Genomic DNA, 27,593 nt, shown 5'->3' on the forward strand with positions numbered 1-27,593 from the left:
TCCCTCCCTGCCTCCTTTTTTGCTCCTTTACTGGTAGCTTCCACTTACTATTTGCAGTAAAACAGAAAATGAAACCAAATTTAACCAGTTTCATCACAGAGTATTTTTTTTTCTTCTTGGGGTATTGGGGGAACAATGAAAATTAGAAATTATAAGCCAGTATGGGTATTGATTTTCAAATGTCATTCTCTATGGGAATTGTGTAAAATGTTTCTCAAATCCAGAAAGGAAAATAAACCATGGCCGTTTTATTAAACAGGATTAAAAATTTACCTTAATGAAAATGAAAGACATTTTTTTTTTTTTGGAGACAGAGTCTGGCTCTGTTGCTCAGGTTGGAGTGCACAATCTCGGCTCACTGCAACCTTTGGTCTCCCAGGTTCAAGTGATTCTCCTGCCTCAGTCTTCCAAGCAGCTGGGATTACAGGTGCCCACCACCATGCCCAGCTAATTTTAGTAGAGACAGGGTCTCACTGTGTTGGCCAGGCTGGTCTCGAACTCTTATTCCTTTTTTTAAATCAAGAAAAATGTCTCTGGTTTTGCAGCCTTCATGTAAAGGTTTAACTTTTTCTGCCTCTACAAATTTGGAAATGACAAGGAGTGTCTCTTCACTGGAATGTCTTAAAGCAGGGGTCCAAAAATTATGGCCCTTGGGTTAAACCTGACCTGTCACCTGTTCTTATAAAGTTTTATTAGAATACAGTCAGTCATGCTCATTTAAATATTCTCTATGGCTGTTTTCATGCTACCACCATAGAGTTGAGTCGTTGTGATAGAGATCATGTGGCTTGCAAACCTGAAAGTATTTACTACCTGGCCCTATACAGATAAGATTCTATCTATCCTATATAGGATGTATAAGATGGAATCACTTGCTGATCCTTGTTTTAGAACATCCAGATATGCGGATTTGCTTTACCCAGTCTCCAAGGCTATAGTCTGAACTGGGAAATTCTGGGATTAAATATTTCTCAGTGGGTAACATACGGACCTTGAAAACCCAGCAAGATTTGTATTTGAGTTATTCCTCTGCTTGGGACTGCCTTGTGTGACTTTGAGAAGTCATTTAACCTTTCTGAACCTTGATGCTGTTATCTGTATAATGAAGACACTTTCTGTTTTGAAAAACTACTATAACATTAAATAAGGTTCAAACATGTGCAATGCATTGTTAACCAGGTAGTCAGCACACAGCAAATAATTCCCTTTTTCCTTGTTATGTCTATGTTGAGTAAGCCACATGCAAATGCACAGGCTCTTCTGTATGAACAAATATCCATTAGCATAGTGGAAACATTTGTCATTTTAGCACATTTCTGTAGTTTATAAGTCCTTTAAAAAAATGCTATTGTCCACTACATCTTTTGTTGTATCCAAAAGGTTCCACCAAGTACTTCCTAAATTTTTAACTGGCATTTAAGGATAGTTTTAAATAGGACTGCTCATGGTGATGGTAATGTCAGTAATGTCCCACAAATCTTCAATGGGATTTATATAAAGAACAGGAAACTTATGTTTCAGAACTCACCTTCCTGCATAGCATTTGCCTTTCTGTGATATCAATCTCCTACCTATACTTCAGGCCTCAGAGGCCAGAACTCTCAAGAATGCTCAAACTCCAAGAAATGTAGGCCACAGGCCTTACTGCTAAAGGTAAAATTCAAATGTAAAATTCCATTTGAGGAGGAATCGTGCCTTTGTTGACAGCATCACAATAAGCTGGGGACATAGATTGATTTTGTTAAGTATTATGCTCTTGGTGAAGAATTGCTCTTCTAGCCTCAGTCCAAAGCAGCACACTCACTCTGTGTCTGTTTTGTCCAATTTGAAAGAGAACATTTCTAGACATCTGTCTACCTATTTTAGAGAGATGCAATTAATCCATCTAGACTGAAGAAAAACATCCTGTGTTAATATGTTTTTTCAGGCATTTACTTACACATCATGCCACAAATAATGCACATATCTCCAGGTGGTGGGCTGCAGTGCAATATTATTATCCTCAATCTGCAGATAAATGAAAATGTTATATGATGAAGCAAGGTGATGTAGATGACCATTACACAGTAAATACCCAAAGTTCAGAAGCAGTAAATGACTACTGAATGCCTTTGCTACACTATGTGTCAGTTAACTAGATATGCCAAACATTTGCCAAATTCTGTAATCTCTTGTCTTTTGTCTCCCTTCTCATGTGCCTTTTGTGTGCAGACATGCCAGGCTTCCTCACTGCATTTTCTCTTGGCTTTGAACCTCATTTATTCTCCTGTTCCACATTCTCCCTTTTATTTCCCCCTCCTTCTCTTCTTCCCCCATCTCTACCCTACCTCCCTCACTTCTCCTATCTCTTCTCTCTCCTTCCTTTTGTCCTCTCCCAATCCTACCATATTGTAGGCTACCTTAAATCCCTTTTGCAACAAAGTAGGGTCTCAAATGGATCCCAGAAACTCAGAGTTAGCAGTAACATAGGAAGAGGAAGGATCGCAGTTCTTCCTATCAGAGACAAGTGAGCAAAGTTCACCTATCAGTTGATACTAGCTTCTGAAAACAAATGGTTTTTCTTCCATATCACAATAACAATGATATGGTTTGCCTGTGTCCCCACCCAAATCTCATTTTTAATTGTAGTTCCCACAGTTCGTTTGTGTTGTGGGAGGGACCCAGTGGGAAAAAGCTGAATCATGCGGGCAGGTCTTTCCCATGCTATTCTCATAATAGTAGTCTCTCAAGATCTGATGGTTTTAGAAAAGGGAGCTTCTCTGCACAAGTTCTCTTGTGTGTCGCCATGTAAGATGTGCCTTTCACCTTCCACCATGATTGGAAGGCCTCCCCAGCCACGTGGAACTATAAGTCCATTAAACTTCTTTTGTAAATTGGCCAGTCTCTGGTATATCTATCAGCAGCATGAAAACAGACTGATATACATGGCAAAGCAAAAGGTTAAATAAGGTTCTTGGTTTTGTTTGCACATTTCATCCATGCTGTAAGCCCGTGGACATAGGTTTTATAGTTTGGAGCTTCTTTTTTCCTCCTACTGATTAAGACTTCAGCATGGATGACATGTAACCCATATTCTCTTTGGGTTACATGGAATAAAGCCATTCTTCACTTGTATTCACACACAAATAAAACTCTTATAATAAGCACTAGTAGCAAAAAATAAGTTAGATAATCACCCTAGTTTATATGTTATCAGAAAAACTCAACACTTCAGACTTCTCTAGTCCCAACATGAATGTAATATTCACTGAAACTTCTAGATCAGGATTTTTCAACGTGAGATCAAGACCCATCAGAGCAGTGGTTTTCAATCCTGGCTGCACCTGAGCATCGCCTGTGAAACATTTTGAACAGTAACATTGCCCTTACTTCACACAGAAAATTCTGGTTCTGTGGCCTGGAGTAGGAATCCTGCAATGTTATTTTTTGGGGGAAAAACAACAACAACAGATGATTCTAATGTTATCCAGGGTTAACAATTACTGTACTAATTGTTCTTGAGTTACAGTCAATTGTAAGTCATGCCAGCTTTTTATTTTTCCTTTTAATGAACAGAACAGACTGAAATAGAAAAAAATCAGTATGCGCTCCATGTGGTAATGTGTACTATTCCATGAAATTTTTCTTTCAGTTTCATGTGTAGTAGGGTGGATACTGTGTCACTATTTAAAAATAATTTCTTACTGTGAGTTGTAGTCAGAGTTTGAAAAACACTGTTTTAGATTATTTTTAATAGAGAAGGTATGTTGATTGTTGCCTAGGGAAAATCAAAAAATCTCCATCTGTCCCAAGAGAGAAGCCCGATTGTACTATTTTTAAACGCTTGTAGGGCATGCCGAGGTATTGCCAAGTGATCTCTGCACTATCAAATGTTTCTTACCTATTTATAGAGGCACTTACACATTCTCTAAGAAACTGAGTCCAACTTTCCTCTCCTGTAGGCAGCGTTATGGTTTAAAATTATTAAGTTGCATTTCTAAAAATATCTTTTAGTTCAGTCTCCTCATTTTCTAAGCAGCTCATTCTAACCCTTAGTTAGGGGTATTTAAGGAAGATTTACACTCTGGGGGAAAATATCTCAGATCTTGCACTAAAGTATGCTAGCAGTTCTCTGAAAATTCCTAACAGGTCTGCAGCCCTGAAACTTAAAGCTTTCTGGAATCTTCCAAGAGGCTTTCTGGAATTGGAAGGGGAGTCTTGATCTCAACACTAAGTGCTCAGAATATTCTAGAAGTCAGTAGTTTTTACAGATGATGTCAAACTGATCCAGTGCCTGCGACCTCTTGGCAGTTCATAGCTGGTAATGTGTAAACCACTATCAAGAAGGCTGGTGTTTCCAGCCCCGCCCTTGTAGCATGAGGGGGAGGGACTTCCCTCCCCCTCCCTCTCTACTTTCATTTTGCGTGGAAGGCTGCTATTTCCTTTGCCCATTGTGCTGTGAGACTACTGTGGGTGACTGGGAGAGAGAGTAGCAAAGATGACAAATGAGAAGAAAGGCGAGCCAGAGGAGGGTGCGGCCAAGAGACGACTGGGGGCTCATGGGAGGAACCTGGGGAGTAGTGCCCACTGCACAAAATGCCCTTTCCTGCTCTTCTGCCTTGAGCTGGACAGAGCTGTAGGATCTCTTTGATAACCTATTACATAAAGCAATATACACAGTGGGAAAGTGAGGATTTTGAACCACCACAAAAATGTCAAATGTATTAAGGAAAGAAGCAACTGACCTCAGCTTTGTAAAGCAACTTAAGAATTTTCAAGAGCGCATCAACGAAAGGGTCAAAGGTGGAATACAAACACAGATCTCTCTCTGTATATATTTCTGTATTTACCTGTCTATATATATCATATAAAACTTTTCTTTCATAGTATCATGAATTGAAATGCTGATGTTTTCTCAAAGAATATATTTTCACAGATAGCTGTGAAGTTAAAAGCATTATGTCAATTAACTGAAACAAGAGATGAAGTCACATTGTTGGAAACCTAGCACACAGCACCCAGAAACTTTCGGGAAACGGCTTGAACCAGGCAGACCATCGAACCAGTTTGTGAGGAGGGCTGACAGCACAGTTTTTGAGAAACTGGAGATCAAAATAAACTCGAGGAAAGGAGATGTCAAAATGGCAGTACAAGCTCAAATATGTCACTATATGGCAGAAGAATACAGGGCAGACTGTTCACCAGAACAGAAATTCAATCACAAGCACCTTATGTATCAGCAAAACTTCATTATGTATCTGATACACTTCAGATTATTTCTGAGAAAATATTAGAGCAAGGTTGTTGTCTCCTTGTAGCCTCATGCTCCTTAAATTGGAATAAGACAAAAAATATGTATATATCCCCCAGAGAATATGCATAGAGATTCTTCTTATAGTATGAATTTTATGCAATGATGTTTTTTGGAGGAAAAGGTGTGTGTGAAAATATCTTTTTCTTAATATATACTTGTAATAAATCCAAGTAATATAAAAATAGAAACTTAAAGTTCTCTACAATCCCACCTCTGAAAATAAACTATTAAAAAACAAACAAAAAAGTATCAGCAAACTTCTGTACACAACATGTTCCAGGAAGTACAAGAGATCATGAGAAGGAAGTGAGAATTGGAGAACTAATTGAGGATTTGAGCAGAGGTTGATCTATAGGCGATACCAGTGACTGGAAAATGCTTGACTGGAATGGGAAAGATAGCTGAGTCAATATCAAAAAATGATTCGGAACTGGTAATAGAAGCAAGCCTTTATATCATGATTTGAACCTCCTACATTGAAACATCCAATGGAGCACAATGTGTCTGCAATTAGTCTCTCAAATTGCAGATGAAAAGGCAAATAGGAATTCAGATTTGGTGGCAAATTCAAAAAATAATTGTGCCCCTTTATAAAAAATAAGTTCTCTCTCCAAGCTGTATGCAAACCGGATGATTTTAAATATTTTCTATTCTGACAGAATGAAAAATCTACAGCAGAAAAATGAACTAAATAAATCCAAGTAAAGAAATGAATGAAAGACATGCCATAGGAAAAAAATGAAAGATGTCTATTTCAAGATGACAGAAATGAAAGAATACCTGCTTTGGATTATAGGTGAACATAAGTAGAGTAAAATGCAGAAAGATTGTGAGTAGAGACTCAGGAAATGAGTCCTCGCTGGTTAAAGTTGAAGGCAAATTCCCAGTTATAAGTGAATAGCTCTTACAGTAGAATGCCACCATCCTTCATTCACTGTGCATGAGACTAGGAAAGCAGAGGTTACACAGAAGAACAGACACAGGAGGGCGAGGTGAAGGTTAAGTGCAAAGATTGTTTCAAATGATTTTGATGACCTGCTCTCATTCTTACCACAGGACTTGTAACATGTTGTATACATTTGAAAGCCCGAAAAAAGGAACATTTATAACACTGAGGAAAAAACAAAACAAAAAACCAGAAAGACAAAAGTAGTGGGTGGACTTGCATTTAGAGAAATGAAGAGAGTTATTTTCCCACTTTCTAACTTCATACATCAGCATTTTAGACAAAAAAGGCAAAAGATTGATAAAAGTGGTGTGCTAATGTAAGAATCTGTGTATTAGATGGCATCCAAATAGTCTGCTGGTTTCCACAAGCTCAAAATGCATCCATTTACACAGGTGCCTTGTACTGACCTATACTTTAGCACTTGAAATCTCACCTTTGAATGATATTCCTCATATTGTTTTGTTTTTGTTTTTGAGATGGATTCCTGCTCTGTCACCCAGGCCAGAGTGCAGTAACGCTATCTCAGCTCACTGCAACTTCCGCCTTCCAGGTTCAAGCAATTCTCCTGCCTCAACCTCCCGAGTAGCTGGGATTATAGGCATGTGCCACCACACCCAGTTAATTTTTGTATTTTTGGTAGAGATGGGGTTTCACCATGTTGGTCAGGCTGGTCTCCAACTCCTGACCTCAAGTGATCTGCCCACCTCGGCCTCTCAAAGTGCTGGGATTACAGGCGTGGGCCACCAGGCCTGGCCTGTTCATCCTTTGTTTCTTCCTTTTTCCACCTCTCTTCCCTGTCCTTCCCTCGCTCTTTCCCCTCCCTCCTTTCTTTCTTTTCTTCCTTGTCAGACTATTCATGGCCCAACCTAATACACTGACGTTTTACATGGTTCAGTCTGATTTGCTTCCTTTTGGGAAAAACAGTTTTATTCCCCCGCCCCGATGGAGTCTCCCTCTGTCACCCAGGCTGGAGTGCAGTGGCCCAATCTCGGCTCACTGCAATCTCCACCTCCCAGGTTCAAATGATTCTTCTGCCTCAGCCTCCCGAGTAGCTGGGACTACAGGCATGTGCCACCATACCCGATTGATTTTTGTATTTTTAATAGAGATGGGGTTTCGCCATGTTGGTCAGGCTGCTCTCAAACTCCTGACCTCAAGTGATCCACCCGACTCAGCCTCCCAAAGTGCTGGGATTATAGGCATGAGCCACTGCGCCCGGCCGCATATCCTCTATTGTCCTCTGTTTACTCTCTTCCTTCCACCCCACACCAACTACGCAGAAGTTAACATAACCATTTTTCCCTCTTTGCTTAAGGAAACTGGAGAAAACTCAAGTTACACCTGGCCAATTGATGGCTCCTTAGCTCTCAGTCCACCCGGCGTATGCCCGGGGTCATTCTAATTTTATGTAATGCCTTTAGGGTCTTCCAATTTAAACTACGCTGAGACTTGTAAAGACCCACAGCATCTACAAAGGACTTCAAGTATGGGAGCTTAATTAAGTCAGGATCCGCTCCATTTGAAGGATGTAGAGCATTGATAACTCTTTTTATTGCTTCAAGATTTTTTGTAATATGTTCTGTCAGCTCGGCCTACTTCTATAACTGTATAACTGGCAAATACATTCCATTAAAAAGGAAGGTGGGTGAGGGTTGTAATATGTTCATTTCATAAACAGTGAGGAAGTTGAGAGCTGATGTTCCGTCCTGCAGCTTGCCTGGGGGAAATAAAGTAAACCAAAGGAGGAACAGGCAGTGAGAGCTCAGAGGGGTCAGGGGATACCGGAATGTGCAGAAGAGGAGGAGTGGTGGGTAAGATTTTTGGTTTAAGACTGAAGAGTATTCCCAGTTAACGTTAGTTCCATAGATTTTCCTAATATGTATGATGGGTAGAACAAGTAACAGCATTTTCATTAGGCCAACGAGAAAAATGAAGCCCAAGATGTTAAGTGACAGGCTTTGAGTTCTGACACCATGTAACTAAATCAAAAGCGGAATTCACATCTGCTGATTCTCACTTTGTTCTGCCAGATTAGTAATGAAGTTTAAACTGTAAGATCTATAGGAGCCTGGGAAGATTCCATCACTAATCATTCTTACTGTGGCATTTAAGATGCTTGGTGACTGGCTACTCTAGATTTCTAGCCTGAACTCTCCAGCTATGGCCCACTTCCTTAATTGGCTCCAGTTATACTCAATTAATTCTGTCCTCTCATTGGTCCAGCTGCCTCTCACTTTTCAGCTCTCAGCATCTTCTGAAAAGCCATCTCTCACACCTCTAAGATGGTGAATATGACCCTCCTTTGTGCTCGGTCGCGCCTTGTGCTTTTTCCTATTCTAGCACTGGACAGTAGTGGCCTGTTTTTTCTGCCCCTATTCCCACCTGAAATGTCTTAAGGATGGTGACTTTCTTATTTACATCTCCAGTGCCTAGCACAGCTTTCAGCCTATATTACTGTACCCAAATGTTTGATAAATAAAGCAAGCCAGTATCAGATGGCATAATCATTTTAAAAGTTCACTTTTATATTTTAGATTACAACCAAGTCTTCTATTTGCAACCTGAATTTGATTTTGTACATTATGCCAACAAATATTAACCCAGATACTTAGCACCTTCATGGGCTTGTATACCCAGGCTCCTGGCATGATAGTGCTTGTTATGTAATAGGTCCTCAATACATAATTTTTAGATGAATTATTAAAAGATGATTAATATCCCTATTTTCTAAGTCATTTAGTTTAGACCTTTTTTATGGTGACATAGGACAGAATATAGGAAGGGCCATATGGGAAGAGCTTTTGGTAGCTTTTCTTTGATGAGCTGAAAAACATGATTGCAAGGAGGAAATACAAAGGTTTTTGTTGTGTACAGCAAGGATCCCCCCACCCAGGCCACAGACCTGTACCAGTTGATGGCCTGTTAGGAATCGGGCCACACAGCAGGAGGTGAGTGGTAGGTGAGCAAGCATTACCACCTGAGCTCTGCCTCCCGTAAGATCAGCCTTGGCATTAGATTCTCATAGGAATGCAAATTCTATTGTGAACTGTGCATAAGAGGGATCTAGGTCGTGTGCTCCTTATGAGACTCTAATGCCCGATTTAAGGTAGAACAGTTTCCTCCTGAAACCATCTCCCCAACACCACCCCCCACATCTGTGGAAAAATTGTCTCCCATGAGCACTGGTCCCCTGGTGCCGAAAAAAGGCTGGGACTGCTGGTGCACAGAATCCCGACTTAGTAGACCCACATGGTCACTGACCAAAAAGAGACCGCAGAATCTGATCTAGCCTATGGAAATCAAAGATGGCTTGGCTAATCTTGGTCAGGAGAATATGCAACCTACAGATTCATTCATTCACATAATGAGTGAATATTTTGGATAATATTTCCAGATTCACAAGTATTCATAAAGATCTCAAAATGCTTTATAAACACGATATTACTGGTGGTAAGACCAGAAGTCATGTTTATAGAAAAAAGTAAGAGTTTGAAACAGGATCTTAGTTATTTTGACCTCTAGCTCAGCTCAGTGTTCTCTCTTCTGCCATTTTCCTTTTTACCAGCCTCTCCAAATGGAGCACCCTCTTTCACATATATTTAAGTGCCCACTGTCGATGCAATAAAGCATAATAGGTTAGAGTTCAGGCCCTGAATCTAAGTTTTGGTTTGAAACCTGGCCCTATCACCTAGTAGCTACATGAACTTAGGTAATTAACTTGCTGTGTTGCAAATTGTACAATGGACTTGACAAAAATAGAATTTCTCTCACTGGGTTGTTATGAGATTTAAGTGAGTTATTACATATGAATTGTCTGGAAAATAGTAAGAGTTCAATAAATGTTAGCTCTGGTCATTATTATGTGCTAGGTTAGGTGTTGTGAAGGCAAAGAGGGAAAGTAAAAGTTGTGGTTTCTGTGCTTGTCGTTGGCTTCTCTTTACCGTAAAATCCAATCCATTCTTTACTTTCCTCTGCTTTGCTCTGGCAAAAGGGCCAGACTCCTAAAAGCCATATTTTCCAGGCTCTTTTGCCAATTGGCTTCCTGCTAGGTTTGGTCACAAAGAGGTTCATATAAGATAGTGAGGTTGGGAGGTCAAGTGTCTCTCTCTACATGGCTAATGTTAAAGAAAACTAGAAGCAGACAGTAAAGTAGTAAAAACAGACTTTGTTCAGGAACTACTGCAATGAGGAAGAGAGACCTCAGTATAACCTGACTCACTTCTGAATACAGCATGGACAAGTAGGGATTCATAGCCAAGGGGCAGGTTGGGAGTCAGTGGGTGGAAAATGACTGAGAAAACATTAGGAATAAAAGGATACAGATTAGACATCTGACAAGATGCTTGCTGAAGGCAGGCTAGAAGGATGAAGAACTTGGTCAGACACAGGGAGATATTGGGATGGGGGATTCTTTCCAAACTGACTAGCAAGATTCTTGCTACAAGAGGGCGATGCATTTATAGAAAGATAAATATCAAGGTGGAGACCTAGAGGACTTAGACTAACTAAATGTTAGTCAAAAAGAGAATGTTTGTTAGTAGCACCACCAGCAAAAGTTGTCTCACTTCCTGTCTCCAAACAGAGCCTTTCTCCATGCTCTTAGATCCCACTTGGAAGCTTCAGTTTTCAGCCTTCCTACCAGCTTTCCGTGTAGGGAGTGAGGCCAATACAGGCTATAATAGAACAAGACGAAAGGACATATTCCTGATAATGGGTATTATTTAGTACCGGATTCAACTGTGCCTGAAGATTATATATACGACTAGATTTTTAAATATACAAGCCTATAAAAAGAGTCCCTTTTGCTTAAGCTTCTTTCGCTTGCCACTGTACAAGTCCTAATACAATGTCTACTAACCCCTGAGAAGAGTTTGAATTAATGTCACAATATAAAGCAATTTGAATTTTCATTGGATACTTGTCTCTGAAAGCCATGTTACTAGTATTTATTGTCCTGCTAGGATTAAGAGTATATGAAGATGAGAAAGATAATTATGGTGCTTCTCTTTGATAGCACAATAACTATTTTCAACAATGTTAAATTTTACTATACTTATTCTAAAATGTTTTCACTGGAGATCTGAGCATCTTCTCTTAGTTAATGTCTTAAAACTAAAGGACATCTCATCCACTTTAATACAAGGACATAAACTAAAATGCAAAGTGAAATATTTGGGAGGAAAGTTTATTTTTGATAAAGTAAATCCCAAGCCTCTAGTTCTTTAGGAAACCTTCCCAAGGCAGAATTTTTAGTGCCATGAAATTAACTGTCACTACTGCAGGACAATTGTTTCTTCTGCTATTTGCTTTCTTGGCTCTCTTGTTCTCCACTTGCTTATGATTACACAAATTTTTCTTCTGATAATGGATGAGCCTCCTCTCCCTTTCAACTTGCTCAATAAATGTCCAAAGTTCATTTGCTTTGGGAATTTTTAATCTTTCATGGTTGGTGACAGTAAATTTATAATCGTAATGCAAGTGTATGTGTGTGTTGTGAATATGTGTGCGTGATTTCTCCTTAAAATACATGCAGTGGCCTTTTAGTGTTATAATATATGGTCAGACTGTAGTTGCTATGGAAACAACCAAATTTCCCGACTTTTGAGGGCAGGGAGATGCAGCAGTGGCAACTGTGATCAGAGTAGTGTTATTGATGATAAAATCTAAGACTTTAAGGGATTTTTTCTACTTTAGTGTTCAGGTCAGAGCAATCTGCTCTTTCCCTGTATCTCTCAAGAATACCCATCGGAACCAGGCTGAAGGCATACTAATGTTTATTATTATTATATTATTATTCTAGAGACAGGGTCTTGCTGTTGCACAGGCTGGTAAGCCGTGGTGTGCTCACAGCTCACTGCAGCCTCGACCTCATGGGCTCAAGTGATCCTCCCACTTCAGGCACATGCCACAACCACAGGCACGTGCCACCATGCCCAACTAATTTTTATGTTTATAGAGATGAGGTCTCACTGTATTGCCCAGGCTTGTAGCAAACTGCTGGCCTCAAGTGATTTTCTTACCTTGGCCCTCCAAAGCATTGGGATTACTGGTGTGAGTCACAGTGCCCAGCCTTATTGTTTTATATTCAGTTTATTGTGGATACTGGATGAGGGGCATATTGTAATTCTTGGTTATGTTTGGTATATAATTTTTATGTAGTATAAAATCATACTTTTTGATAACAGAACATATTTAGATCCAGACTAGTATGTACACAAGACAATGTTGCTTAAGTCAGCAAACTTATGCTTTCATTTGAAATGTGATACGTTGAGATTTCCTTTTCATTCAACTAATTAGCACAAGCTGATTAGTCAAATGAAGCACATTTAATACATTCTCTGATCAGAAGGAAACATTTTCTAGGACCCCCATGTCTACTGAGCAGCTTTTTTGTAGCTTCCTGTACAGCACTAGTAGTTTTGAATTGTTAAAGTTTGGAAAATGCACCAAATGAGAAGCTCATCTATCCGTGTTTATTCTATTTATACCACATGTCAGGGGTATTGGGAGAGGAATCATTGTCTTCATAGCTTAATGAGAGTGCTCTGTGCCCAGCAGTGTTAAGCTACATGGATATAACGATGGATAAGAAATGATTCCTGCTCCCAAGAACCTGCTTGACCACACAAGGAGAGAATATAGGTAGTGACTGCTCATTGCATGGGGAAAGCACAGGACGAAGGCCAACGAATGCAACCAAATACCAGTTATTCCTTTGAGTCCAACGAGATGGGCAGATGAAGCTGAAGGGGAGGAAAAAGTTGAGATGGGACCTGATGGAAGGGCAGGCCTGAGAAAGAAGGCAAGGCTATGTTTAGTGTCAGTAAACTTCACAGCTTATAAATATACTGCATATAGTCTGTTGAAAGTGTCAAGTATCATAATAAAATAGAGAGTTAGATGCAAGCAAATGGTATAAGACATAGAAGAGACATGATGAAGTGGTTCAGGGACATTGAGTACATTGGCTCCACTGAGGAGGCACAAGGATCTAAAATATTTTAGGGGAGTTGTCAGGGCTGTAAATGATTGATTAGGAGATCCTGGCTTTTGTAGACACTAGATGACATTGAAGACAACATGGCTTCAACTTTAATGGTTTGAGGTCGAGGCAAAGGCCCTATAATCGTGGTGAACAGTAAATTGTGACCCCACTTCCTAATGATAACAAGTTAGTAAATGCAGATGGAATTTGGTTGCAAATAAAACCAGCATGAGACAATCATGAAAGGCCCTGTGGAACTATAGCTGACATTTTGTGGTAGTGAGAACTTGTTGGCTCTTGTTTACCTCTTCCATAGCTCTTTCACTGGGTTTTTATCCCTGGGCTTTTTCCCTGAGTTATGTCGGGTCTAGCCTTTTCAAATGAATATGAAAAAGAAGGTCTTTAAACCTATTTTGCTTATGAAATTGTATAACATGTGTAAATATGTCAGTTTTTTTTTTTGTTTGTTTGCCAATGGAGAGCTTTAAGTGAGTTATAGACAGTTTTATTCATACTGAAAAACTGGCCCGCCTTGATGTCCTAGCGATAATGACATGGTCTTTTCAGCTTCTCAATACTCAGTAAAATTGTGAAGATGGATTTTAGCATTGTCAACTCTGAGGCTTTGTTTGGTAACACTGTGGGTAACGTGTATCTCAAAGTCAATGTACACTGATTGTGTCCAATGCAAGGCAGTCACAAAGTGAGATGTACATTTGGCATAGGTAGAATATACACATTGTGTGTGTACATGTGTATGTCTGCTTTCAAAATCAAGTAGTATTCTAAAATTGAACAGTCTTGTAATCTTTCTTTCTTTTTCAAAGGATCTTCTTAAAAAATGCTACTGTGCCAAGGCATCTTACCTCTTCCAGCAGGATAAATTCTATGATGTGAGCTATGACACAGGAGACAAGTCTATCCAATGTAGCAGAAGACCAGATGCATTCAAGTTCTGGATGACCTGGAAGGCCCTGGGTACATCAGGCCTTGAAGAGAGAGTTAATCGTGCTCTTGCTTTATCTAGGTACTAGCCTCTCTCTGTGTGTGTGTGTGTGTGTGTGTATATTCGTGACTGTCTATAAAGACCTAAGGAAAGTAATACTTCAAATGTGTTGCAAGTGCATATTTTCATTTGTGCATTCTTTATTTCATCCAATACACGTTTTCTCAATACCTACTACGTGTCAGGAATTATGAACAGAGCAGTCCTACCACCTCTTTCCAAGATCCTAGCCTACTGAGAGATACAAATGGCCCTCCTTTCTAGCAAGGTGAGGTATAGAGTCTCCAATCCCAATCAGGAGGGCTCTCTAGTATGTTCTTGAACACTAGCAGAGGCTCTTTGGAGGAAGTGACTTTCAACTGAGATCTAATGAAGAGAAGGTGATATCGTTTGGCTCTGTGTCCCCACCCAGATCTCATCTTGAATTGTATTCCCATAATTCCCAGGGGTTGTAGGAGGGACCTGGTGGGAAATAATTTGAATTATGGGAGCTGTTTTCCCCATACTGCACTGTGATAATGAATAGGCCTCACAACATGGGATGGTTTTATCAGGGGTTTCTATTTTTGCATTCTTCATTTTCTCTTGCTGCCACCATGCAAGGAGTGTCTTTCGGCTTCCACCATGATTCTGAGGCCTCCCCAGCCATGTGGAACTGTAAGTCCAATTAAACTTTTTTCTTCCCAGTCTCGGGCACGTATTTATCAGCAGCATGAAAACTGACTAATACAGCAAATTAGTACCAGTAGAATGGGGTGCTACTGAAAAGATACCCAAAAATGTGGAAGTGACTTTGGAACTGGGTAACAGGCAGAGGTTGGAACAGTTTGGAGGGCTCAGAAGACAGGAAAATTTGGAACTTCCTAGAGACTTCTTGAATGGCTTCGACAAAAATGCTGATAGTGATATGAACAATAAGGTCCAGGCTGAGGTGGTCTCAGATGGAGATGAGGAACTTGTTGGGAACTGGAGTAAAATTGACTTTTGTTATGTTTTAGCAAAGAGACTGGCGGCATTTTGCCCCTGTCCTAGAGATTTGTGGAACTTTGAACTTGAGAGAGATGATTTACAGTATCGGATGGAAGAAAGTTTTAAGCAGCAAAGCATTCAAGAGGTGACTTGGGTGCTATTAAAAGCATTGTTTTAAAAAGGAAACAGCATAAAAGTTCAAAAAATTTTCAGCCTGACGATGCAGTAGAAAAGAAACGCATTTTTTGAGGAGAAATTCAAGCTAGCTGCAGAAATTTACATAAGTAACTAGGAGCTGAACGATAGTCCTCAAGAAATGGGGAAAATGTCCCCAAGGCATGTCATAGTTCTTCATGGCGGCCCCTCCTATCACAGACCCAGAAGCCTAGGAGGAATAAATGGTTTCGTGGGCTGGGCCCAGGGTCCCCATGCTGTGTGCAGCCTACAGACTTGGTGCCCTGCATCCCAGCTGCTCCAGCCATTGCTAAAAGGGGCCCAAGTACAGCTCAGCCCATGGTTTCAGAGGGTGCAAGCGCCAAACCTTAGCAGCTTTCATGTGGTGTTGAGCCTGTGGGCACACAGAAGTCAAGAATTGAGGTTTGGGAACCTCCATTCTAGATTTCAGAAGAGGTATGGAAATGCCTGGATGCCCAGGCAAAAGTTTGCTGCAGGGGAGGGGGCCCTCACGGAGAACCTCTGCTAGGGCAGTTCAGAAGGGAAATGTGGGCTCCGAGCCTCCACACAGAGTCCCTACGGGGGCATTGCCCAGTGGAACTGTGAGACAAAGGCCACTGTCCTCCAGACCCCAGAATAGTAGATCCACTGACAGCTTACACCATGCGCCTGGAAAAGCCACAAACACTCGATGCCAGCATGTGAAAGCAGCCATGAGGGGTGCTATACCCTGCAAAACCACAGGGGTGGAGCTGCCAAAGACTATGGGAACCTACCTCTTGCATAAACATGACCTGGATATGAGACATAGAGTCAAAGGAGATCATTTTGGAACTTTAGAATTTGACTGCCCCGCTGGAATTCAGACTTGCACGGGCCCTGTAACCCCTTTGTTTTGGCCAATTTCTCCCATTTGGAATGGCTGTATTTACCTAATACCTGTATCCCCATTGTATCCGGGAAGTTACTAGCTTGCTCGACTTTACAGGTTCATAGACAGAAGGGACTTGCCATGTCTCAGATGAAACTTTGGACTGTGGACTTTTGGATTAATGCTGGAATGAGTTAAGACTTCAGGGGACTGGTGGGAAGGCATGATTGCTTTTGAAATGTGAGCACATGAGATTTGGAGGGGCCAGGGCCAGAATGACATGGTTTGGGCTCTGTGTCCCCACCCAAATCTCATCTTGAATTCTACTCCCATAATTCCCAGGTGTTGTGGGAGGGACCCAGTGGGAGATAATTTGAATCATGGGGGCAGTTTCCCCACACTGCTGTTGTGGTAGTACATACGTCTCACAAGCTCTTTGTCAGGGGTTTCTGCTTTTGCATCACTCTTTTCTCTTGCCACTGCCATGTAAGAAGTGCCTTTTGCCTCCCACCATGATTCTGAGGCCTCGCCAGCCTTGTGGAACTGTAAGTTCAATTAAACCGTTTCTTCCCAATCTCGGGTATGTCTATCAGTAGCGTGAAAACGGACTAAAACAGAAAGGGAGAAGAATGACCTGGGTGGAAAGAGCAGCAGGCCTAAACCTCTGGATGTGAGGTGATGCAGAAGTCTGGATGTGACAGTAAGGACCTGAAAAGCATATGAGTTTTGGTGGCAGCTTAAGTCTTAAAGGGAAAGGCAGTATGGAAGCACCATGTTTACTTGCCTTGTAGTAACATTAAGAAATAAAGCTGTTATCACACTTGTGAGAACATTAGAAAAGCTCGAGATAGGTGCCAGACATTGCTACTTGAATAGGACTGAACTGCTAAACTTACATCAGTGGTGGACAGGCCATAGCCAAATTTAGTTTTACATGTATTTTGTTGGGCTTATACTGCTTAGGGTTAACTTCCATGGTGTTAAACATTCAAACATTTAAATATTTAAAATGCTTTTTTAAAAAAATAGATCTCAAAAACCTGTATTTTTTGTTTTTCTCAAGGTTTAGAATGTTCTCAATCCCACATGATAACAATTAGTTGAACATGATGATGCCCGACTCTGGAGAAACACAGTCCCTTATCACTTCTTACAGTTAAAAACAACAACAACAACAACAACAAATAAATCTAGCCTAATAGCATAGAGGTACAGACAACCTGGATTCAAGACCTAAGTCCTATGTGACTGGGGCAAGTTTCTTACTCTCTCTGCACCTCAGTTTTGTCCCAGGAAAATGATAATAGCACACATCTCAGTTACTGTAAAGGTTAAAGAAATGGATACATGTAGAACCCTTAGATCAATGCCTGCGATGTCCTACATGCTATTTAAGTCTTAGTTATTATTTACTTAACTGCTTGGCCAGTATAGACATTAGGCTTTGAACTCTGGTTTGGATAATCTTTCCTTCTTTGCTCCCTGTTAACATTTCACTTGGAAAATCATGAAGGACCTTCTTAGAGATTTAGAGCAATTTCTTCTTTCTATAGTGGGTATGGGTATTCTGAGCAACAAGCTGTCTGAAACCTAATGTCTTAAAACAACAATTGTTTTCCCCCTAGAGGTCTCAATGTTGGCTAGCATGACTTTATAGCATACCATAGTGGCTGGGGTGTTTGAGTCTACTCTGCACATGTCTTTCATATTCCTTGATCAGCATGCTAGCCAGCACATATTCTTGAGATGGCCATGACAGAAGGCCAAGAAGGCAAACCAATTATGTAAAAGCCCACTTTAAACTCCTGATTGCATTATACTCCCTTGGTCAAAGAAAATCATATGGCTAAGCCCAACGTGAAGAGGTGGGAAGTACCCTCTGGCTTTTAGCAGGAAGAATTGCGAAGTTACGTGGCAAAGGGCTTGGATATAAAGACAGCTAAAGAGATGGCTTTGGCATTTTCAGAAGACGTTTAGAAGTCAGTAATTCTGGTGATTATGGGTATGAAGTAGTTTGAAAAACCTGTGAAAGTTACATGAGGACTCTTGGTAGTAAGCGATGGAAACATTAACTCAAGGTATTATAAACACTGGTAATTTAAGGCTGTTAAGACTAGTGTAGTGATGACTTTTGGAAGGCTCAGTCTAGGTGCTTAAACAATATCAGCAGTCTTCAGTCTCTGCATCTTTCAGCTCTGCTTTCCTTCAGGTTGAGTTTATTCCTATGGGGGAAGGTGGCTGCAAAGAGTGTCAGATCTCTGTTCTTCCGGGTTCAAGATCAAAAGATGAAGTACTCCTCTCTCAACAATCTGAGGAAAGTTTAATTATTTGAGGGTGAGGTAAATATCCATCTCTGAATCAGTCATGGTTTCCAGGGCAATATGATGCTCTCAGTAGTAATGATGACTCACCTGCTCTCTCTTGGCACTGGGGAGAGTGTCAATTCCTTTTATGGAATGTGTACTGAGCCTAGATGACGAAGGTACCTTTGTCAGAGATAGGGTTAAAGTGCTTCTATTAGAAGTGGGGAGATAACCCAGTGGTGAGAAAACAAGACGGTCTACGGTCTACCATAAATTATTTATAGCTGCTCACTAAATTAGAAGTCCAGGAAGCTCTGTTCCCTTTTTGTGGATTTTCTTGCACTATTTAAATGGGGTAGAATCTCTGCATTATTTTGTCTAAGCTTTGAAATAATTCAATGGGAGGTGTTTTGAAATAAGGTTAGATATAAATATTTTACTATTGTATTTATTATAAAGTTAACATTCATCTCAGGGTGGAATTTAGTTTACGGTCTAAGAATACTTTCTAATTTTTGCAGAGAAATATCACAGGAGGATAAATGTTAACATTTCAATTCAACAAACTTATTGTTTGTAAATGTTTGTCAAGTTGAATTGAATTAACATTTTAGTGAGCATTGCTGCAGACTCTGTGACCTATATTTAAATATTTGAAAAATAATCCCTCCTCTTTCCTGCTGTTACTTATAATAGTTTTTTTTGGCTTAACTTCCCACAGTCTTGATATCCAACAGTCTATTCCTGGGGTGGGCAAAAGTCTGCCTCCAATGCCAAGGAAAAGGGCAGAGTACTTTGAGGCATGTAATTTGGTATGAATGTGAAATTATAAACTTGAAGAGAATTTCTCTAGAGTAAGATTTGTAGTAAATTAGCAACAGAAGGGCTTTATTTTCATGATTTCTTTTCAAATTACAGATTCATTTGAAGTTCTGCTTTTTAGGAAAAACAGAGTATTTTCTCAATTCTAGGGTCTCTTGCGTTTGCGCTTAAGCCTATATGCAGTGGTGTGGCCGTAAATTGGCTTTCAGAAGGAAAAGCAAGCGCCAGTTGTGTCTTCCAATTTTCATGGTGTAAATATTTGTCACAGCAAATTGCAAGCTACCAATGGTTGTAGTTTATGAATTTCCTGAATATTTAACAGTGGACTCTCAACCACTACAAACTAGCTCTAGAACACCACTGGTTCTGTGGGCCATAATCTTAACTCTTCCAGCCCATAATCTTAACTCTTCCAGTCTTCTAACCACGTGCATAATGTGAAGTAGCATAATCAATTCAAAAACTCTCAGGGTCAAGATATTTCCCATGAAGCTCACTGATGTCTGGCAACTGGCTTCAGAGTTTACCAAATCAAAAGCATTTCACCCATGGTTGGAAGGCTCCACCTGGAATAATTTCTAAGTCACAGTAACATTGTTTTGTTTCCAAGAGGTGTAACTTCTTTCAGTAGATAACTCTAGCAAAGTAAAGCTGCATGTGATGATTGCATTAGTATTTGAGGAGCACATTATTGGCAGGCTCTTATAGCTAAAATATCCACTTCCCTAGGCCCTAGGTCAGATCTCTAAAATACCAGAAAAGCTGTGCAACTCTTTTCCTTTGAATTCCATAGATTAATGTTTCTATATTCCTGAATCTAAATGGAGTTTAACTTTGAAGTGTTTATATTGACTAAGATTTAAGGACGATATTTTGATAGGCCAGTGATCACTTGCACTGATAAGATAGCCTTCTTCATCTTCCCCTGGGAAAGTAAGAGCAGACACTTTCAAGAGGACAATGATTCCAATTTCATGGGTTGTCAGAAATTTAGCAAGAAGGAAAAAAATTAGTGCCTAGGAGACCTCTAAGGCTTTTCCTAATTTCCATTTGACCCTGTCAACCCAATTGAAGAGATAACATTTCTCCCAGAAAATATTAATGGCTAATATGCTTTTTTTCTTTGGTTTGAAAATCAGCGACACTGAGAGCCTAAAGCAACATGTGATTATTGAGCATAATTGAAACTCAGGGGGCTCAGGTTTAAAACCACCACTATGGCAGAAAACCAGTGACTATATTTCTGATATCTGCCTAGGAAAGTAAAAAATGTTTTACTATACAAGGTTACCTGTTGCTGAGGGCACCTTCTAGGCCTTTGTGATGGCATTCAGGTTAAATGGATATCCACTAAAGGATAATTTTTCAAGCAGGCCTAGAAGAGTCATGTCTGTAAGTCTTTTCAGCAACAACAAACAGCTCAGGAACTCCCACTCTGCTACTTTGTTTGGTCTCCCGAGTATCATTTATCTATTCCCTTGACACACAATCTCTGCAATCTCTCAGATGGAAATCACTTCATAGACTTGCATGGATACCGAGGGGTTTATTGTTTTCAATATGGAAAAGGTGAGCAGTTACACAATGCTGCTTTTGTGCCAGTGTATTTCTCTAGGTGATGGGAGGTACAGAGTCTAGAAAACTAGGGAACAGTCTTTGTTTTTATTTTTATCTTTATATTGGTGATCTTTTTAAAAGTTACAATTACAGTAGAATAGAGCACGTGGGTGTCTGTGATGAATTCCACAAGCCATGTGATATGTGCTGATACATGCAGAGCATATGGAAAGCAGATGGAAAAATCTCAGGAGTGCTGGGAGACTCAGTGCATCAGAAGAAATTTCAAATGGGAAGATGAGACTAGGAGAGAAACTTGGTCCAAAGTGGTCCAGGGAGGCGCTAAGTAGCTGCTGAAGAAAGGGACTGGAAAGGCTATTTTCAGAGAGAAAAGAATGTCTTGCAAAAGGACAAGAGAAATAAAAACAAAAAGCGGGGGACTTATATAACCAATCTGAGAACTGAGATTCTCTAATGTTAGAAGCATAGTTGTAAGTAAAGGAAAATTATTTTGTAGCAAGTTTATCATTATTGCATATGCCAAGATCAAGCCAGAATATTAATGTTATTACCACACAGTAGGATTGGTGAAACCTCTTGCTTATTTTTCTCTCTTCTATGCCAAGGTTAGTGGAAGGGACAAAGAGTTTTATGAAGTTATTATTGCTTTTCGAGTCTACTTACTTGAATGCCTTTTGACAGTAGTTTATGGTTTCGGTATTATGTCCCCAAACTGAACGTACCTTGTTTACTGGCTTCCACCATATAAGATTAGTTTATTAAATGTATTTTGTCTTTAGGCTGTTTTCATATATTGAAAACAAGAGTTGTGAGGAATAAATCGTCCCTAGAAACATAGGCAGAGGTGACTTCAAACATTTTGGCTTTCCTCCCAACAACTCATTTCATTTAAGCATTTATTTAAGCAGAGGATAGGGTACTTTATAGTAGAAACACTTCTAAACCAGCATTTATGAAAGTATGCTGTGGCCAGTAGACTTCCAAGAGATCTTAATAGATGATCTCTCAAAAAATGGTTCCATGGTTAAATAAGTTTGGGAGATGCTAACTGCTATATTATCCCTCTCTTGGAAATTCAAAGTACTCATTAGGACACTTAAAATTTTGAGAGGGCCTGTAATATAGAAGCATTGTTTTTTAAATTGTACTTTAAGTTCTAGGGTACATGTGCACAACGTGCAGGTTTGTTACATATGTAAACATGTGCCATGTTGGTGTACTGCACCCATTAACTCGTCATTTACATTAGATATATCTCCTAATGCTATCCCTCCCGCTTCCCCCCTCCAATCCCACGACAGGCCCTGGTGTGTGGTGTTCCGCACCCTGTATCCAAGTGTTCTCATTATTCAATTCCCACCTATGAGTGAGAACATGCGGTTCCCCAACTATTAGTTTAGGGGAGGGTATGTGGCTCAAGTCAACAAGTTATGGTGAAGACATCAATGTGTAAGATACTGTGAAGACTTCCGGGGAAAATATTCTTACCTAAATAGAGAGAACTTAAGTGCTTTTGCTATAGCCCCCTCCACTCTTGGCACACTGCTGTATAAGGATGGGACATATGGAGTTGTAGCAGCTGTCTTGTGAACATGAGAGGAAACCTCCCTAACACTGAGCATGGCTAGCTGAAATTATAGTAAATAACTGGTTCCTGATATTATTGAACAATCCAACCAGCTTGACAAATGGCCTTATGAATTAAGCCAAGTATACTTTTTTGTTCGAGAAGGGCTTATTCTGTCACCTAGACTGGAGTGCAGTGGTCCAATTATAGCTCACTGCAATCTCCACCTCCCAGGCTCAAGTGATCCTCCCACCTCAGCCTCCTACGTAGCTGGGACCACAGATGTACACCTCTACACCCAGCTAATTTTTGTATTCTTTGTAGAGATGGGGTTTCACCATGTTGCCCAGGCTGGTCTTGAACTCCTGGACTTAATCTGCCCACCTCAGCCTCCTGAAGTGCTAGGATTATAGGCATAAGCCACCATGCCTTGCCAAGTGTACTTCTAAGTGTAGACAAAAATCAATGTAATTGATATGCCTAGCAGTGTTCAAACTTATTTGATAGTAGGACTTTTTAAGTGGAAAACCTATTAAGATGGTATACCATGGAGCATAATTTGAGAATTCTGGTGTAAGACCTTTGTTATCATAGTTAATAGCTGCATCCCCTCTTGCCTCAAATCACCTCTTTTCAACTCAGCTGGAGTGTTACACTGGGTGTATCAGTCCATTCTCATGCTGCTAATAAAGACACCTGAGACTGGGCAATTTATAAAGAAAAAGAGGTTAATGGGCTCACAGTTCCACATGGCTGGGGAGTCCTCACAATCATGGTGGAAGGTGGAGGAGGAGCAAAGGCACGTCTTACATGGCAGCAGGTAAGAGACTTATTCACTATCATGAAAACAGCATGAGAAAACCTACCCCCATAATTCAATTACCTCCTACCAGGTCCCTCCCATGACCCATGGGGATTATGGGAGCTACAATTCAAGATGACGTTTGGGTGAGGGCACAGCCAAACCATATCCCTGGGCTTTACAGGCTCTGAGAGTGACTGCGATAGGCACATTACCCCAACACAAAGCCCAGATCTACACGGTTAGCAAAAAGTTTTAACCGAAATAATTCAGCTGTTTTAGGATGCCTTTCCCCCAAGAGCACCTTTAGCCAGTTTGACAGAAGCATTTTAAAATGATACTATGGTTAATACATGTAAGTTTTGTGTAGCCATAACTTGTTAGGGAAGGATTTTACCAATTTTATTGTATGTCTTTACATGCACGAGGAAATGGAGGCAGGCTCAGGAAGAGTTAGGAATTTGCCTAGATTCAAAGTTATTTCGCTGCACAATTAGAATCTCATAGTTATTCCCAAGATTTCTGGAGAAAGCTTTCTTCATAGCCTCAGTTCAGGATGAAATCATAGCATAACCTTTTGAGTTAACAGATTGCCAGTACATTTGTGCCTGAAAAGGTGAGAAAAAGGATGGTTCAACAAAGCTTTTCTCCTATAGGTAGGAAGTATATACATCTACTTGTTTTATACTTTTTAAGTTCTTTTCAAAAACTATACGAGAAACCACATGTATGAAACTTTCAAAAGATATAAAAAGCGAATGGAAAAGCCCCCACCCCCATTGCATCTTCTTTCCCCCTCCCTCAGGTAGACTAAATTTATGACGTATCCTTCCATATTTTGTGTATACATGTGGATTTTTAAAAAAATGTTTAAAAATTGAATCAAATATCCCCGTGTCTCAGAACCTCACTTTTATCTTTTACTAATTTATCATGATCATCCTGTGCTTTAATTGAAGTAGATAATTCATTTTAATAGCTGTGTATTACATTATGTTGCTATAGTACACTTTAATTCACTATTAATTTCTGAATATTAAATCTTGTTTCTAGTTATTTTGTATGGAATATACCTATACACCCACAGTACAGAGATTTAGATATAACAGCATATATGTGCACATATTTATATGTACCATCTATCCTTGATATTGATACCTTTTTTCTTGGTAGACCAGCATTTCAAAACTGGTTTGCTCTATAAGAAGATATGAGTATTATTAAAAAGGTTTGTAGCAGCTTTCTATCATATTCTCACCACCACTGGAAGTTGTCACTCAAGTTTGTTTCCGATATCATTGGGAAACATGGTTAATACAGGAATCCTTCATTTCACGTGCTTAACCTTATTTTCCAGATATTGTGTTTTGGGGGGTTTTGTTTTACAAATTGAGGGTTGGTGGTAATCCTCCATTGAGCAGTCCATCAGTGTCATCTTCCCAACAGCATGTGCTCACTTCATGTCTGTGTTAGGTTTTGGTAATTCTCACAATAATGTTTGAGTCATCAGTTCTCTTTGATGTTACTGTTGTAATTGTTCTGGTTCTGGGGCTCCCCATAGAATGCGCCCATAAGAAGCTGGAAAACTTAATATTTATTGTGTGTGTTCTGACTGCTGTCCAACTGGCCATTCCCCCCATCTCTGTCCTTCTCTCTTCAGGCTTTCCAATTTCCCGAGACAGCAATATCAAAATGAGGCCAACAAATAATGCTACAATGGCCTCTGAGTGTTCAAATGAAAGGAAGAGTCACATGTCTGTCACAAACTAGAAATGGTTAAGCTTAGTGAGGATGGTATGCCAGAAGCCAAGACAGACAAAGTTAGGCCCCTTGTGCCAAATAGCCAATTTATGAATGCAAAGGAAAAGTTCTTGAAGGAAATTAGAGGTTCTACTTCAGTGAATACATGAATAAGAAAGCAAAACAACCTTATTGCGGATACAAAGGTTTAAGAGTTCTGAGTAGATCAAACCAGGCATGACATTGCCTTAAGCCAAAGCCTATTTCAGAGCAACACACTAACTTTCTCCAATTCTGCGAAGGCTGAGAGGGGTGCGGAAGATGCAGAAGGAAAGTTAGAAGCTAGCAGAGGTTGGTTCATGAGGTTTGAGCACAGAAGCTGTCTCCATAACATAAAAGTGCAAGGTGAAGCGGCAAATGATGGAGAAACTGCAACAAGTTATCCCGAAGATCTAGCTAAGATCATTGAAGAATGTGGCTACATTAAACAGGTTTCTGATGTAGGCAAATCAGTCTTATATTGGAATAAGCTGCCACCTAGAAGTTTCATGACCAGAGAGAAGTCAATGCCTGTCTTCAAAGCTTCAAAGACAGGCTGAATCTATTTTTAGGAGCTAATGCAGCTGGTGACTAGGTTGAAGTCAATGCTCATTTACCATTCTGAAAATTTGAAGACTCTTCAGATTTATGCTAAACTTACTCTGCCTGTACTCTGTAAATGGAACAACAAAGCCTGTGACAGCATCTCTCTTTATAGCATGGTTTACTGAATATTTGAAGCCCACTGTTGAGACATGAGACTTACTGCTCAGAAAAAAAGATTCTTTTCAAAATATTACTGCTCATTGACAATGCACCTAGTCACCCAAGAGCTCTGATGGAGATGTACAAGGAGATTAATATTATTTCCATGCTTGCTAACACAACATTCATTTTACAGCTCATGGATCAAGGATTAGACTTTCAAGTCTTATTTAAGAAATATCACAGCTATAGCCTTACAGAATATATAAGTGATTCCTCTGATGGATCTGGGCAAAGTGAATTGAAAATTTTACGGGTTTACTCTTTTATACACCATTAAAAACACTGATGACTTATAGGAGGAGGTCAAAATAGTAATAATGGGGATATGGAAGAAGTTAATTCCAACTCTCGTGGTTGACCTTTAGGGGTGGTAAGACTTCAGGGAAGGAAGTCACTGAAGATGTGGTGAAAACAGCAAGAGAACTAGAATTAGAAGTGAAGCCTGAAGATGTGACTGAATTGCTGCAGTCTCATGATAAAACTTGAATGGATGAGGAGCCTCTTCCTATGGATGAGCAAAGAAAGTGGTTTTGTGAGAAGAAATCTACTCAGTGAGCATGTTGTGAATCTTGTTGAAAGGATAACAAAGGATATAGAATATTACATAAACTTAGTTGGCAAAGCAGCAGCAAAGTTTGAAAGGGCTGACTTCAATTTTGAAAGAAGTTCTGCTGTGGGTAAGATGTGTTCAAACAGCATTGCCTACTACAGAGAAATCTTTTGTGAAAGAAGAGTCAGGCAATGTGGCAAACTTCATTGTTGTCTTATTGTAAGAAATTGTCAGTCACCCCCAACCTTCAGCCCTTTTATCAGTCAGCAACCATCAACATCAAGGCAAGACCCTCCAGGAGCAAAAAGATTACAACTCACTGAAGTCTCAGATAATCCTTAGCACTTTTTAGCAATAAGGTATTTTTAAATCATGGCCTGTGCATTGTGTTTTAGATATAATGCCATTGTACACTCAGACTACAGTATACGGTAAATGTAACCTTTATATACACTGAGGAACCTCCAAAATCGTGACCCCCTTTTACTGCAGCATTCACTTTATTGTAGTGTTCTGGAACCAAACCTACAATACCCCAAGGGATGCCTGTATTATTGTTTTAATTTGTACTTCTTTGATTATTACTGATTTTGAATACCTTTTCTGGTATGTATTGAGCAATGAAATTTTTTTTATGAAAGCTAGCCAGTGTGATAAAAGGTTTAAAAACTTTATAGCTACATACGTCTTCTGAAAAAGTGTTCAGAGAATGGCGTACATAGAACATCTAGTACTTTGTGAGCGTGTGTGCCCGTGTGTATGCTAACATTATTGCTCAAAGATTCCCATATTACTAGTATTGACAATTTTAAGATATTGTATATTTCAATGATAGTATCTATATGCAAACACCAATATTTAACTTAATATAAAAAGCTGTATACATTTGGAAAAAGGAACTTCATCTTACTGTATTCCATATTCACATTATAGAATGGCCTTCCTAAAATGATGTAATTGTCCCTTCTTTCCAGTTTTTATAGTCTGCATTTTTTCGTGTTTATGATTTTAATTTTTACAAAAACCATTTCAAATTAGAAAAGAAGATTGTATTAGTCCAGTTTTACAGGTAAGAGACTTGAGGCCCAAGAGGAGCATCGTTGTGTCTTTAAATATTAGTTGAACATTTATGATTTAGTGACAGGATCATAAGATCATAATTCCATTACTGGAA

The 27,593-nt window shown here is 39.7% G+C and overlaps 1 protein-coding gene across 1 annotated transcript in view; it reads left to right on the plus strand.

Annotated features, from left to right (window-relative positions):
• Nucleotides 1-27,593, plus strand: part of LOC105470962 (glutamate decarboxylase like 1) — a 166,540-nt gene that overhangs the window by 77,849 nt on the left and 61,098 nt on the right. The window contains exon 12 of the mRNA XM_011723329.3: nucleotides 14,058-14,257. Coding sequence (XP_011721631.2) covers nucleotides 14,058-14,257 — 200 coding nt within the window. The remainder of the gene's footprint in view (nucleotides 1-14,057; nucleotides 14,258-27,593) is intronic.

The sequence above is a fragment of the Macaca nemestrina genome, chromosome 2 (genome assembly GCF_043159975.1).
Source record: "Macaca nemestrina isolate mMacNem1 chromosome 2, mMacNem.hap1, whole genome shotgun sequence".
NCBI classification, from domain to species: Eukaryota; Metazoa; Chordata; class Mammalia; order Primates; family Cercopithecidae; genus Macaca; species Macaca nemestrina.